General features: G+C 56.6%; 1 protein-coding gene across 1 annotated transcript; it reads right to left on the minus strand.

The window, feature by feature from the left end:
* Window positions 1–2,569: 2,569 nt before the first annotated feature.
* Window positions 2,570–14,512, minus strand: SCRT2 (scratch family transcriptional repressor 2). The gene is made up of 2 exons (XM_047770342.1): window positions 14,380–14,512; window positions 2,570–3,360 (listed from the first exon to the last, which is right to left on the minus strand). Exons 1-2 carry the CDS (start codon window positions 14,510–14,512, stop codon window positions 2,570–2,572), a joined length of 924 nt encoding a protein of 307 aa, XP_047626298.1.
* Window positions 14,513–14,890: the final 378 nt, after the last annotated feature.

The following is a 14,890-nucleotide window of genomic DNA, read 5'->3' on the forward strand; positions in this document are numbered from 1 at the left end:
GTTTATATTTTGAAAGATCACCAAGCCAGCTGGCAAGGAGGGTGGACCGTCTTCTTGAACATCTTTGGTGATGGACAGTTCACAGGCTCTAGGGGCAGCTCACTTTTGGAATAGTGTCTACTGAGCCAGAGTCAGCCTTCTTGCATGCATGCACTTGCTGCAGATGACTAATAGGGCTGGTCAGAAACCTGGCCAGAGCAGCAGGGAATGAAGTGGGTAAGAATATAGAGGTTGTAAACTGGCCGTCAAGGGACACATCTGGCCCAGAGTTGTATTTGTTTGGCAGGTGTAGTTTTAATTTGAATTGCAATTCTTTAAGGTGATCCAGGCTCTTTGCTCTCAGTCATAGGCTCCACCATCCCCTAATGTGTCAGGGCAACCTGCTTCATTCACGTATGTTCTTAATCTGGGTCTTGAACCCTTTCAGAGTGCAACCCCAGTATTTAAGGACAAGTTGGGACTGAGGATGCCTGGGACCTTGTGGCTGTCAAGGGACCCCTGGAGCTGTATGACTGCTGGCAGCAGCTACAGGCTGGTCAGGCTACAGGGAGGGAAGTGGAGTGGGCAAAAATCTGGCTGCATCTCAGATGCACCCCCGCCCACCCTCCGTCCCCATCACAAGGTGTAGAGGCGCTGCTGAGTGGCCAAAGTCCCTTTAATATCCCTGAATTGCCTTACAAGTAATACTGCTGTAGGTGAGGAAGGGATGGGGGAGGAGGAGGGAGGGGGAGCGCCAGGCGCTCATACAAAATATGGCCAAAAGGCTTAGCATGCATGGAAAATTATTGCTGTCGGAAGTTCCTATTTACAGGGTCAACACCCTCCGTAATTGCTTCTGCAACCCCTCTCCCTCCCCGCATCCCTGCTGCCTCCCTTCCCTGGCGGGCCTGGAGCTGAGAAGCCCTAGAGAAGTGCCCCTGCTCCTTGGGCCCTTGCAGTCTCCACCCTTCTTTGTGGTTAAGGGGAGAGGAGGAGGGTCGGAGAGCGAGTCCGAGACTCCTGCCCCCAGCTGGGCGCCTAGAGATGGGGCAGAGGCGTGTGCTTAAAGCAGAGGGGGCCAGGGCCCGCCCGCGTGGAGGTGTGTGCTTGGTCCTCGCCCGGGCATGCAACAGCGCGGCGGGGGAGGTAGTGGCGGCCAGTGGGGGCGGGGGCAGCTGGCAGCCCTGGCCCCTCTGCCCGGGAGAGTTGCATAGTCGTGGCCGGGAGGGAGCGCTCCTCCCGGGGAGCGGGAGCGGAGCAGGCCGGAGGAGGCCCCAGCGGGTCCGGGGCTCAGTCGGTCCCTGGAACTTGGGGTCCCTCAAGAAGAGGAATGAATAGGAAACATATCATGGAGGAGGCTCCTCTCTCCGGTCTCCCGGGGGTGGGAGTAGAAGGTTCAGGAGGGTGGGGACCTGCCCCCGTAACTGGACCTCCTGATGTCCCCCCAGGTGAGGGTCAGCAGGCTATCCCTCCCATTCTCCTGTCCCCTTCCCCAGCAAATGCAGGCTCTGGTGAGGGTGGGGCTTCTCCCTCACTCCCCAAAACGGGGTGTGTTGGGGGGGGGCAGCCCTCTATGGCCTTTGCTGTCCCTCTCCTTGCCTGGCTCCCTGACCTCCCAGTCCAGCTGGGGAAGCCAGACCATCCCTGGGTGAGGGCAAGAGATTAAATAGAATAATAAATAGATAAATAAATAAATACACAAATAAATAAACTGGAGAGGCCCAGCCAGAGGGGAAGAAGGGCATGTGTGAGGTGCCCCAGACCTCCCCTCGACAAATAAGGAGGGGTACCTGTAATCCTGGGGGTGGGGAAAGTGCTCAGAGAATGGGGGGAGAGGCTGGAAGCCCAGGGAGGGGCTGTGCGGGACTGAGAGAGAGGCTACATTAGGGGGCAGGACCCTGAATTGCCCCCCAAAGTCCGCCCCAGGTCAGGTGAATTCAGAGGAGTGAGAGCTGCTAATGGGATGAGAGGTGTGGAGAGTAGGGGGTGGAAAGTCCCCCCCCCCCCATGAAGAAGGGGTGGGGTGTGTGTGTGGGGGGGGGGGAGAATGAGAATATGAATGGCTGGGCCTAAGGCCGGCAAGGTAAGGAGGGGATCCGGGCAGACTGGGGACTCCAAGAGGGGTTAAGATTAGATCCCTAAGGCCTGCGTCCTGGTCTGGATGGGGAATCCGTGACAGGCAAGGAGTCAAGGGTAGGTTTAGGCCTTAGACTGGGGGCTCCAATGGAGAAATGGTCTGAGATTCAGCTGAGAAGTGAGAGGAAAGGTCTGCAACGTAGAAGGGGCGAGGTGTAGGGTCTGGGCGGGAGAAAATTCCGGCTCCGGGGCCTGGGAGAGGTGCGGACCTGGTGCCTGAGTTGGGAGCCTTGAGGAGGCGAACAAAGGGTCAAGGTCCGAATCTCGGTAGCCGGTAAGGATATGAGGGTCGGGAGGTCCCAGGGAAGACAGTGCCGGAAGTGAGTTCTGGGTTTGGGGGCTGGAGAGAAAAGTTCCGAGCTGGGAGCGGGGTCCCCACGAGGGGTGCGGGCAGGGGAATGCAGCTGGGGGATGCTGAGGGCAAAGGTAGGGGGCCCGGGGCGCGGAGGGAGGTTCAGCTGGCGGGGCCGACGGGGGGCGGCGGGGGTGGCTCGGCCCCCTTGACGCAGGCGGCCTCGCAGTGCTTGTGGAGGTAGGACTTGAGCGCGAAGCTCTTGTCGCACTGGCGGCAGCGGTAGTGCTTGAAGGCCGAGTGCGTCTGCATGTGCGCGCGCAGGTTAGAGCGGTCGGCGAAGGCCTTGCCGCAGTGCGCGCAGCCGAACGGCTTCTCGCCCGTGTGCGAGCGCATGTGGCCCTGCAGCAGCCAGGGCCGCGAGAAGGCCTTGCCGCACACGCCGCACTTGTGGCGCAGGTTGTGCGTGAGCACGTGCATGGCCAGCGCGGGCATGGACACGTACGCCTTGCCGCACGTCGGGCACTTGCGGGCCAGCTGGCTGTCCAGGCTGCGGTGCGTCTGCTTGTGGCGGCTCAGGTTCGACGACGTGGCGTACGTCTTGCCGCACTCGGCGCACGCGTGCCGGTGCCCGCCGCCCGCCGGCGCCCCCGCGCGCCCCGCGCGCCCCCCGCCGCTCCCGGCGTCCCCCGCGCCTCCCGCGTCCCCGCCGCCCCCGCCGCGCCGCCGGCGCGAGCGCCCGTCCGAGATGAAGAAGGCGTCCATGGAGTAGCTGTCGGTCACCGCCGCCTCCCCGCGGAAGTAGCGCGCCGACAGGCTAGATTGCGGGCTCTCGGGGTCGCTGTACTCCTCCGGCGCCGCCGGCGGGTACGCGGGCTCGGCCGGCGCCAGCTCCAGGCCCGGCTTCTGGTCCACATCGTAGCTGCTGGGGGGCAGGCAGTGCGGGACGTAACCTGGAGAGGGTGAGACGGAAGTGGGGAAGGTGAGACTCCAGGGAGGGGAGGCGTCCCCGTGGTCGCTCTTGGGAAATGACCGCTGCTAGTACAGCGGCGGTCGCTTGTCCTGCACGTCTGCTCTGGAGGTCAGGCTGCCCGGGTTCAGATCCTTCCTTGTGGGCCACAATAAAAACCACCCCACCCCACGCTCGTGGAGCACGGTGAGGTCAAAGTCCACTGACTTTGTGTTCACTAGTCAAGTTCTTAAGTGCTCACGGCCACTCAGGGAAGGTATTATTATTATTGCATTCTCTCTGCAGGTAGAGAAATGAGGCGTGTAGTGTAATCTTACAGTTAGTAATTGTTGGAGCCAGGAGTCTTGGCAACCTGACGCCAGAGCGCAGCCTTTCTTTGTTCCAGCTGCATTCTGCCACTCCAGGCCTATGACTTCTTTGAATCTCAGTTTCCTCATCTGCAAAGTGGAGCATATGATTGGACACTCCTTCCGAGTCTTTGGAAGGACTCTGTAAAGTGATGACAAGAACTGTGCATTGGCGTTCCCGTCGTGGCTCAGGGGAAACAAATCTGACTAGCATCCATGAGGACGAGGTTGGATCCCTGGCTTTGCTCAGTGGGTCAAGGATCCGGCGTTGCCTGGGCTGTGGTGTAGGTTGCAGACATGGTTCAGATACGTGTTGCTGTGGCTGTGGCATAGGCCAATGGCTACAGCTCTGATTCGACCCCTAGCCTGGGAACCTCTGTATGCTGCAGGTGTGGCCCTAAAAAGACAAACAGACAAACAAACAAATGTGCATAAGGTGCTTCCTGTGTGCCAAACTCTACCTCCATGCTTTATGCATGTTAACTCATTCAGTTGTCACAGATCCTACAAAGTAGGTCCTGTTATAATCCCCATTTTACATATAAGGAAATTGGAAGAGAGAGCGAGCACAGTAATTACTATATAAATGTTAGCTATTATAATTATGCTTTTTACTTGCTTGGAAAAGTGACTTCACTGAAGATTATTTAATTGTCTGCCTTCCTCACCAGACTGTGAGCCTCCCAGGGTGGGATCTGTGTGCCCAGCATGTGCCTGGCTCAAAAGAGGTGTGCAAAGAATAGATGTTGCACACACGAATCACAGTCCTGTTAGCCCCACCTCCTAGGATTGCTGGGTATTTAAAAGAGGTCAAGAGGTGCCCCAAGAAGGGGACTTCCTTCTGCTTGGTCCTAAGCCTGTTTTGCTCCCCGCTCCACCAGAAGCCTCCTGGAGTTCCCTGTGAGAGTCATCTCCCCTCCTTCTCCTCCCTCCTCTCTAGAAGTGGACCAGAAATCCTGTCCATTTTGGGATCCAGTGACTGCTGGGCAGGCTGGGGCTTTCCAAGGGCAGGGACCATCCTGATTTGTCTCTGCCTTCCAGGGCCTGCCATAGTCCCAGCACTCTCCCTGAGGACCCTGGGGCCTGGGCTCCCAGGAGACCTTCTAGCAGACACACAAACTTGTCACCCTGGTGTTTCCATTGTCCTTTGATTCTGAAGAACCTTGAGGGTTAGGCCCCTTTATGGGGAGCCGCAAAGCAGGAGATTTGACCTCCTCCTCCTGACCCCTGCGACCTGTACCTCCACCACCCCCAGCCTCCCTGACTCAGGTAAGCAGGTGGAAGAGGGCTTTGTAAGCAAGGAACTGGATTCAGAGCTCTTGTCCCCTCGCATAGCCTGCCTGATTCAGCCTTGTGCCCTGGCCTCTCATTTGGGATTTGGGATGGTTACAGGGTGAAGTCTGGGCAGACTGTCCTTCAGCCCTGAAGGCCATGGTGTACTTTAATTTTTTCCTCTGTCCCTTCACCTGCCCACACAGGACCCTCTGCACTCAGAAATGATGGGGGATTGTGGGGTTGGCGGACTTAGTAGGGAGGGGCACTGAGGTCAGGTGCAGAGAGGGCAGTGGTGGTGGCGGTTTTATAGTGGAGGGGGCTCAGCCTCTCAGCACCCCATTCTTCCCCTCTTGTCTGCCTTCGGTCTGGAGGTTCCCCCACCTCCCGCTCCAGGAGTCAGGCCTGGGACTTGTCATGCCCCCAGATGTTAAGGGAGTATTGTTTCAGACTAAGTTGAAATACCTGTTGGGCACACCCAGACCTCCTCTTTCTCCTTCTGTATTTCTTCCAGTTGGAAATTACTGATGATAAAATAGTACTAACTGATATTTATTGAGCACTTACTAAGTGCCAGGCTCTGTGTTAAATGCTTCAGGCCTGTCACCTTGTTGAATCTTCACAAAAGTACCCCGTGTTACAGAGAAGGAAACAGGCGCCGGTGGTGGTGCTTGATCAAGGGGTGGAACAAGGATTGGAACCCACTGCTCTGCTCCCCGTTTTCTACACGCCCGAGAGGTTGTTCGCCTTCTATCCCCAGTTCCCCAGCTGATAGGCACTCGATAAGTATTTGTGAAGTGGGTGATAAATGGGTGATAAAGATTTGCCAGGCCAGCCTCATTCCCTGGCCCAGCAGGGTATGCCGCCAACCATTCTGTCTACCTGCTCCTGGGACAACTTGATTCCCGACACTTGTTCTAGCTGGGCGACCTTGAGTAGGTCGTGTGTCTTTCTGTGTCTCATCATTCCCTGGAGATGGGGATAGTATAAAATTCATTTGGAGAGGGTCACTGATCATGTGGCCCTTGCCTTGCACGTTTTATTATTAAGGAAGGATGGCATACTGGTTAGGAGCCCGATTTTGGTGCCAGACTGCCTGGATTGAGTTCCAGCTTTGCTATTCCAAGCTGTGTGGTCTTGGACAATTGATCTCTCGATACGTCTATTTCCCCAGATGTAAAATGGGGGATGGTAAAAGCACCTAACTCATACAGTTTGCAGTAAGGAGTCCACGAATGAATTTCATGGACAGTAAGGAGTCCATGAGTGAAAAGTGAACAAATAATAACCAGCACTCCTGGAGCACGTATGTGTCAGATGCTATTTAAAGGCTTTACACACACACAAAATGCATTTCACCATCATAACGCTGCAGTTGGTACCATCTTACGGATGAGGAATCCGAGGCACAAGGTAGTTAAGTAACTTAGAGTCAGGATTCCAACCCAGTGCCTGGCACAAGACCCGGACTGTCATTATGAGTAACAATAACATTCTCCCCAGATGGATTTCCGTGCTGCAGTTTTCTTGGCGTCTGCACAGACACATCTTGCAGCTCCTCCCTGGGCCACAGTTTCCTCACCAGGATGTGTAATTTCTGCCTCATGCCCTGGTGAGAAAACTCCTGTGTTGCACATTGGTAGGAGCTCAATGGACCCGGCAATCCACGCCCCAGCTGGGCTCTGTCTGTGGCGCCCTCTGGTGGTAGAATTCAGTACTGCAGCACCGTACTCCTGCCGCTGGGGGTCTCTTTATAGAAATAGGGGCGCCTCAAACAAAGGCTGCTCTTCTGCTTACGGATGGATGTGGAATTGCCTTCTGGACAGGAATTGTGGGGCCAGACCAACTGGGGGGCCAGCAGCTGTGGAGTTTGGCAGGGGTTGTGGGGTGGGGGTGGGAGGGTGGTATGAGAGTTTATGTGTTCATGTTGGCAGAGGTGGTTCTAACTTGCTTTGTGACCTTGGTCAGTTTGTTTAACCTCTGCGGAAGTTCCCTTGCGGCACAGCGGGTTAAGGATACAGTATTACCGCAGTGCAGGTGGCAGCTGGTTCAACCCCTGGCCCTGGGAGCTTCCCCATGTTTCAAGTGTGGCCAAAAAACCCCACAAACAAACAAAAACACCCCCCCTGGACTGTGTACTGGAATAAGGTTGACTGGGAGGCTCTAAAGACCCTTTCTGCATCCTGGCGGAATAGACCCCTCAATGATGCCCATTGTCCTTTCCCTAGAACCCAACCCTCATCAACTCCACTTCAGACCGCAGACCTCTCCCTAGCTGTGTGACCTTGGGCAAGTTAGTTAACCTTTTGGTGCCACAATCTGTATAAAGGAACTCATCATGGAATTGAACGAATTAATGGTATAAAATGCTTAGTACAATGCCTGGCACGCAGTAGCCTCTCAAGCTGCTATTATTATTGTCATTATTACTGGCCCTCCATTTCTTAGTGATATCCTTCTAATCTGCTGGAGAGTAGAAGGGGACACACCTGGGTATCTCAGGCTGCTGTGTGACCTTGGGCAAACCACTTCACCTCTCTGGGCCTCAACCCTGGAGCCTCCTTTAGGACACTATGGGCAGTGCTCTTCTGACTCTGTGCGTGGAACTCAGACAGGTTTGGGGTGCCTTCCTGTACCCTACAGGTGACTGTAGAAGGCTGAGCTGCCTGCTCCCTAGCCAACAGAGTGAGAAAGTCCTCTCTTGTTTGGGTCCAGATAGAGGCAGGGAGGCCCAGGGACCCAGAGAGAAGAGACTTGACTCTCATCCTGGCTCTTTTACTCATACTCCAGCTGCGTGACCACGGGCAACTCAGAAAGCCTCTCCAGGCTCCAGTGCCCCATTTGAAGGATAGGGGCTAGAGCCACTCCTGCCACGTGGGGCTGTAGTGAAGGGAGAAGTGGCGATGTCGTGTGCATATCACCTGAGAATGACTTTCGGTTTTCCCAGCCTGGGAGTCTTGATATTTCGGGCTGACGGTCCAGAATATATTTTTAAGATTCCCTGAAGGGGGATTCTGTGAGAAGTCCAGTGCTGGGCGCTCCTCAGACATGTCTCTTCCAATTGTCTGACCCCTTGGGATGAGGGTGGGGCATTTCTGAGAAGCACTGCTGCTGCTGTTGCTTCTAACTGCCGCTGAGCTCTCCCCGCGTGCCAGGCACCACCCTAGAGGCCTGGAGATGGGAGCGGGTTGGCCACTGAAGGAGGAGGCGCACGGCTCAGAACCTTCCAGGGCTTGTGCTTTTTCCAGCCCCCCTGGAGGGAGGAGTCTCAAGACACACTGGCCTGTGTCCAATGGGATGATGAGGTCTTGCGGGGTGGGGAGAAGCTGTTTTTTCTAGAACATGCTCCAGCCCCTGGTAAATTTTTGCAAATAGTTAATAAAAGTAACAGCTAACACTCAGGGAGCACATTAGTTCATGTCTGAGGAAACCGGGGGCGGGAGGTGGGGGGGGCGTCTCTTGCCCTGGTGCCCTACTTGTGCAGAAACAGAGGCCCAGAGAGGGGCCTCGACCAGGTCACAGAGCACGTTCATGACAGAGTGAGGCTGGCCTCTGCCTCCTAGGCCAGTGCTTTTTCCTGGTCTCCAGGATCCCAAAGTTCCTTGAGGGAATTTCCAGCCCCAGTGCCACTTCCCTGTCTCTAGATGGACCAGCTTCCCAGGTGGCCCACTTTCCTGAGGAGGGCCGGCCCTGCTTGGTGGGGGGAGGGGTGCTGGAGGGGCTGCTGCATGGGTATATTTAGAGCCACGTCTTGCTGTGCCAGGGCCTCGGGCCTCGAGAATCAGCTCCAGCCAGCTGAGCAGAAAGCCAGGTCTGTCAGCAGCAAAGCAGGATAAAAATAGTTTCTCCTGTCTGCTCACAGAGCTGGGCAAAGGGGCTGGTACCTCCCCCTCCCCTTATTATAGCATCTTTGTTAGCGGTTCCCTGGGCACTGGACCAGAAATGACACCCACCTCCTCCAAGGGCCTGGCAGCTGGTACACCTGCTCACTGGGGATGGGGTCCTTGAGTCCAGATGAGCGGGAGGTCAGAGGGAGGTCTGGCCCAACATGGCCAGGGCTGTAAGGTGTGGGGCCCTGCCCACTGACTCCGACCCAGGGAGTGTCTAGAGGGTTTGGGGCCCCTCCCCACCATCCCTACCTCCTGAAATCCCCATATTTGGGTTTTTCCTGAGCGTGACCCAATTCCCGTGGCCTACAGGGAGGTCCACAGCTCTGCAGGAATCAATAGGAAAGATTTTTCAAGGGGCTGCAGAAACTGGAATGGTGGCTAGTGGTCTTGTGCTGCAGAGCCCTGGCTGATGGAGCAGCCCCCTGCTCCTTCCAGGGAGCCTCAGGGGCCCTTTCTGGGTCTTGTTCTGGAGAGCGGGTATCTTGCATAATGCACTTCATCTTTCCAGGCTCCCTGCTTTCTGTCCTGCCCTCTCTGTGCCCCCAAAGGTGCAGAGGGTACATTCCCCCTTTCCTTCCTACCCAAGAGCGAGCAGCGGACATTCCATCCCAGGGGAGACCACCACTGGAAGGAGGCCAAGAGTTCTGGGGGCCTCATCTCTCTCAGCCACGTCTCATGTGCTCCCCAGAGGGCCTCCAGGCTGTGGGGATCCTTGGAATATGTGGATTAAGCACCAGCCAGGGAGGGGTGATGTGTTCTGCCATGCATGCCCTTGTCATCTCGGGCAAGTCACCTCACTGGCCTCAGATTTGCCTCTGGAGGTTTGCCCTGTGCTCTGTTCTTTGCCCACAGTGTGTGGTGTGGTGTGTGTGTGTATTGGGTGGTCTTTGGGATGTGTAAATTGCTCTGCTACCATAGGGACTTGATGTCCTCTCCCGCCCTGTCTCAGGAGCCACAAACTGAGACTGTCTGAAGAGTGAATGCACAGCCTGGACCCTGCACGTGCCCCTTGTGACCCCAGGTTTTAGGAGGGACCATGGACCCCAGATTCAGTATCCCACATGGGCCTTGTTATTCCACATTCCCACTGACTATTTCTTAGGAAAGTCAGATTTTGGGGGGGTCCCTAGAAGGTCAGAGTTGAAAGAGATCAAATTCAACTGCTTGATTTCATAAGAGGAAAACTGAGGCTTGGCTGGGTAAGTTCAGTTCAGAGCCACAGAGAAAGCTAACGGTGGTTCTAAGACTTGAACCAGCCAGCGTTAAGAATGGATCTGGATGTGACCTTGGACTAGAAATTGGATCTGGACTTGATTCTGGAGCCTGAACATTGTCCTAGACATGGATTGAAACTTGAACTTGGACATGGATTTGTTCTGAATTTCGGAGTGGACTTGTAATCTCAGACACTGACCTTGGACCTAGACTTCAGACTTGGTCCTAGACCTAAGGTTGGACATGGACATTGAACCTGGACCTCAGATCTGGACCTGGACATTGTACTGGATGTTGGACATGGACTTTGAACCTGGACCTCTGGCATGGCTCTAATCTTGACCTTGGACTGGACCAAGACTGTGATGCCAGGGGCAGGTCATTAAAGAACACTCAGACGGGCCTGCTCAGTGTCTTTGGACACCTCCTCTGCCATCTCTGGGCTACCTCTGCCAAGGGATCGGGGCTACCCTTTTGCATCCCTACCCTCCAGATGGGCTTTCTGAAGTGTGGGGTAGACGTATGGTAATTGGGGACTTTCAGCCAGATTCCTAGGCATGGCCTGGAGCGACTCCCTGGCGCCATCTGAGGGAGTGAGCGGAAGCGGGTGCTGGTATAATGTGGTCAACTAGATAAGCCCATGGGCAGAAGTAGGAGCACTTCCTCAGCTGCTGGGGAGGCTTAATGTAGCTGCGGAGGGCAGGCAACTGCGTTATTGGATTGGCATTGATCCTTCATCTGCCTGGGTCGGATGTGCTCTGAAGGAGTAGGGGGGCAGGACGGGTGGGGGTGCAGAGGAAGGAAGATCTGGCATCCAGCTGGAGTTCAGAGTTAGGTGTGAGGCGAGCTAGACACTCCAGGGGCAGTGAAGGTGTCCTCGGAGGTGGGGTCCACGGAGACCACTGCTGTGCAGATGGATGGGCAGCCTTCCCCAGGGTTCCCTAGGCCAGGGACCCAGGCCGGGGAAGGGGTGGGCTTGGTGGAGTTGGAGGGCGATGTTCTGAGAGGGTTAGGAGGCTGCAAGTTGGCATCTCACAGAGAGACTGAATCTGTGCTCAGATCACCCCCCCTTGGGGTGGGGGGAGGGAGGGCTCCTTGGAGGCAGAAAGCAGTGGAGGAGCAACAGGAGCAGGAGAGGGAGAAAAGAGGCATTATGTTGGAGAGGATGGTGAAATTTCGTCTGCTCTGCCTTCTTTGGGGGCTCTGCAGAGAGACCTGGAACTTTCCCCATTTGTGGGGCTTCTCTTTCCCTATTTAGGGGTTCTCTGGCTTCAGGGGGAGCCTAGAGATGCACCAGATGCACCTGCTGCACCCTCTGCCCAGCCCACGGAGGCTGAAAAAGGAAGGGAATAAGGAGGCGAAGAAGAGCGTTGCTCGTGTGTATGTGTGTGTGCATGTGTGCGCGTGCGTGCACATGCACATGTGAATGCGGGAGGAGGAATTCTCTAGGAATTCTCCAGCACTCCCAGGCATTCCCTGAGCTGGGGGTACACTCTTTAATTTGGGTTCCTGCATCTTCATCCTCCAGGAGCCGGAGCCTCCCCTGACCTCCGCATTCACAGGCTCCCTTCCTGCCTCCCTGGATTCCCCTCCCACCAGTCTCATCCTGGCCCTGCAGCCGGTGCTGCAGGAATGGCTTGTAAGAGGATCTTTCTAATAACTGGAACTATCTCCAGCCCCAGGCCCTCCCCCTTCCCTCCCTCCTTTCTCCTCCCTCCTCCTTCTCTCCCTCACTCTCCTCACCTCCCCCCCTCCTCTCTTTCTCCTTGTTTACCCAGCACACTTACACACGCTGGGAGAGAAAAACGTCGGCTCAGCAATTTTTCACACTTCCCTCAAACGCTCAGCAAGGTTATTTCCGGCAGAGCGGAGACAACAGACCCCTAGGAGCCGGCAGGCTGTGCAAGGACCCCCAGCACCCCTACCCACCCGTGGAGTGAGGGAGCCTTCACTTCCCAGTCTGGCCACACCCCAGGGACGGAAGAGGCCTCTGGTAACAGGACAAGGCTTGAAGGTTCGCTCCCTGGCCTCTGGCACTAACCATTTACTGCAGGCACTTCCAAGGTGGCCAGGTCAGGGTGCCTGTCCTCTGCATGGGGCATCCTGCAGAGACTGGACTCAGAGACTCCGCCACCCTCAGCTAGACCTGGGATGGTAAATGGAGCCCTACAGGAACCCTGACAGAGGCCCCCTACATTTTGTTAGACCCTCACGCAGTCATCTTGGTGCCTTCCACCCTACCACTTGACCTTCACAGAAGCTGAGCTTGTCAAAGTTGGAAGGATTCTTAGATCATGCCATCCAAACTCTTTTACTGCTAAGGAGGTGGAGGACCAGGGAAGGAAAGGCACTTACCCAAGGTCACGTAGCAAGTCAGAGATCTAGAGGCCGGGCCTCCCAGAGTTCCAGGCCACATGTTAGACTATCAGGACGGTCTCAGGATTCCCCGGAGGCCAGGGAGATGGTCTGGAACTCTTTGGGGAAAGGGCTGAGGATGGGGCTCGTTCTAGGGTGTCAGATCTGGTGGACCATCCCTGATGGTGGCTTTGCCCTGACCCTACTTCCCACCATTCACTCAGGGGCTCCTCTCAGAGCTTTTTTTTTTTTTTTTGGACCAAATTCAAGGCAAGGCGTTCCTGCTTCACTCCAAAGGAACAGTATGCAGTTTTTGGCTGAGCATGAGAAATTCTCTGGGCATCTCTGGGTTTCCTCAGCTGGCCTGGGACAGGACCAAGGGGATTTGAGCAGGCAGGAGGGCTTTATGGCAGTCCCCCAAGGGATCCACAACACAGGCTGGCAGGCATTTCTTTTCTATCCATGTCCTCAAGCCTGCATGGCCCCGGGTATACCCTCTGTCCTGCCAGCACTCAGACAAGCCCATCCATACCCCTGGGCTTCAGTCCTCAAACCCAAGAGGTTCTGGGGTCAAGAAAAGAAGGCAGTAGAATAAGAGACATGTGGGCAAAGAAAAAGGGAATTGGTTCTCTTGGGGATCTGGGGGAGGCCGGGGGATGAGTGTCTGTAGCCATATCCCTAATTATTCCCTAATTTCTTTGACCTTGTTGAGGTCACAGAACCCTTTGCCCAGCGCCCTCTTGCTACCTGGCTTGGCAGGGTGATGGAATGTGGGTGAAGTGCTTGGAAATCTGTGAGGCAGAAGCTCCCACTCTTCTGGCTCCTGCCTTTGCCATCTCAGCTACCCCTTCATTCTCAGCCCTTTCTTCTCTCCTTTTTCCTCTCCTCTCCTTTTCCCTCCTCTCTCTCTCTCTCTCACCACCCCCCAAAAGCTGATGCCACATGTGATGTCAGATTTCTTACTGCAAAAAGGACGCCTCCTCTCTAGACACCTGTCCTGGTGGAGGCCATCAGAGGAGAACCCTTTTGTGACCCCCCCCCTTGATGGGGAATGGGGTCCACAAAAGCAGTCTCTGATTCTTCTCCATACCTTCCAGAGATCACCCCCTTCTGGGCCTGAATGACCTCTCTTGTCCCCCAAACCCTTGTCCCTACAGGAACTTGCTCTGAAAAGGGATGAAGTGTGTTGGGGGTGGGGGACACCCAGGAACAGCAGGGCTGGTTCCGGAGGGGCATAAGAAGCTGGAGGGGGGAGGGCATGCAGCCCAGGGGACCAGGAGCCACTTTGGGGGAATCCCTCCTAGAAATCCTCTTTTCATCTTGGTCCCCAGGACGGGCCCAGCCTTTGGCAGGCATGTGGCTGAGGGTAACAAAAGAGTTGCTGAGAGAGGGGGCCTGAAGAACACTTGTCTGGCATCTCCAGGAGGAGCAGGCTTGAAGGGAAAGAGGGTGCTCCCAGCTACCCCTTGGGAGCCAACCCTGTCTCCCCAGGGATTGGTAATCGAGGCCGGTTTAACCTTCCCCATTAGGGCAGCACACTCGGGCAGCCAGCCTCCTTCCTTCTGCGGCGGAGAGGAGACTCTGGGACTGCCTTGTGCGTTAGCCCCACAGCGCCGGCCCTTCGTGGGCGCCTCTCTCTCTCTCCATTCTCTAACCACCCCTTGTTCCAGCCCCGATCTAGGGCCGCAACTTTCTAAGTCCGGGCTGGCGCTTGGCGACGGGATGGGCCGACCCTGCGACTTTCCCTTTGTACGGGCCTGGCCCTTGCCCCGCCCGCCCGGCCCCCGGGAAGCCTGAGAGGCTCACACATCCAGGGAAATCTCCTCCCGGGGGTTCCCTGCCGCGCGCACCCCTCCTCGTGGCCCGAGCTGGGGAGGGCCCGAAGTCCCCTCCCCTCTTCTCCCCCCGCCGGGTCCCACTCACCGTTGTCCCCGGGCGGCCCCCGGGCGCCAGGCAGCACGTAGGCAGTCTCCAAGGGGTGGTAGGTGGGGGCCGGCACCCCGCTGCACTGGAAGCCGTCCCCTTTGATCTTCTTTACCAGGAAGGAGCGGGGCATGGTGCGACTGGCGGGGGGCTCGGCGGGGGCACTTGCGTGGGGCCCCGGTGGGGGGAGACGGCCAGCCGGGCGCGATTGGCTGTCTGCGCGGGGTTTCAGCACTGGACAGCTCCCAGCGGGCGGGCAGGCGGGCGGGCGGCAGCGCGGAGCCGGCACCGGTGGCGGCGGCCCGGGCTCTGGCTCTGGCTCCCGCTCGGGCTTGGCGGCGGCGGCGCGCAGACAGGCGATCACTGGAGCTGTGCTCAGCACTCCGGCTGCCGGCTTTATATGGGACGCAGGCTGGAGGAGATCAGGTGGTCCCCTAGCAATGGAACTGTTCAGCGCTCTAATCCATCAAATGTCCCCCAGGACAATCGCTCCGCACACGTTCCCCTGAAC

This window comes from Phacochoerus africanus, chromosome 3, assembly GCF_016906955.1.
Source record: "Phacochoerus africanus isolate WHEZ1 chromosome 3, ROS_Pafr_v1, whole genome shotgun sequence".
NCBI lineage: Eukaryota > Metazoa > Chordata > Mammalia > Artiodactyla > Suidae > Phacochoerus > Phacochoerus africanus.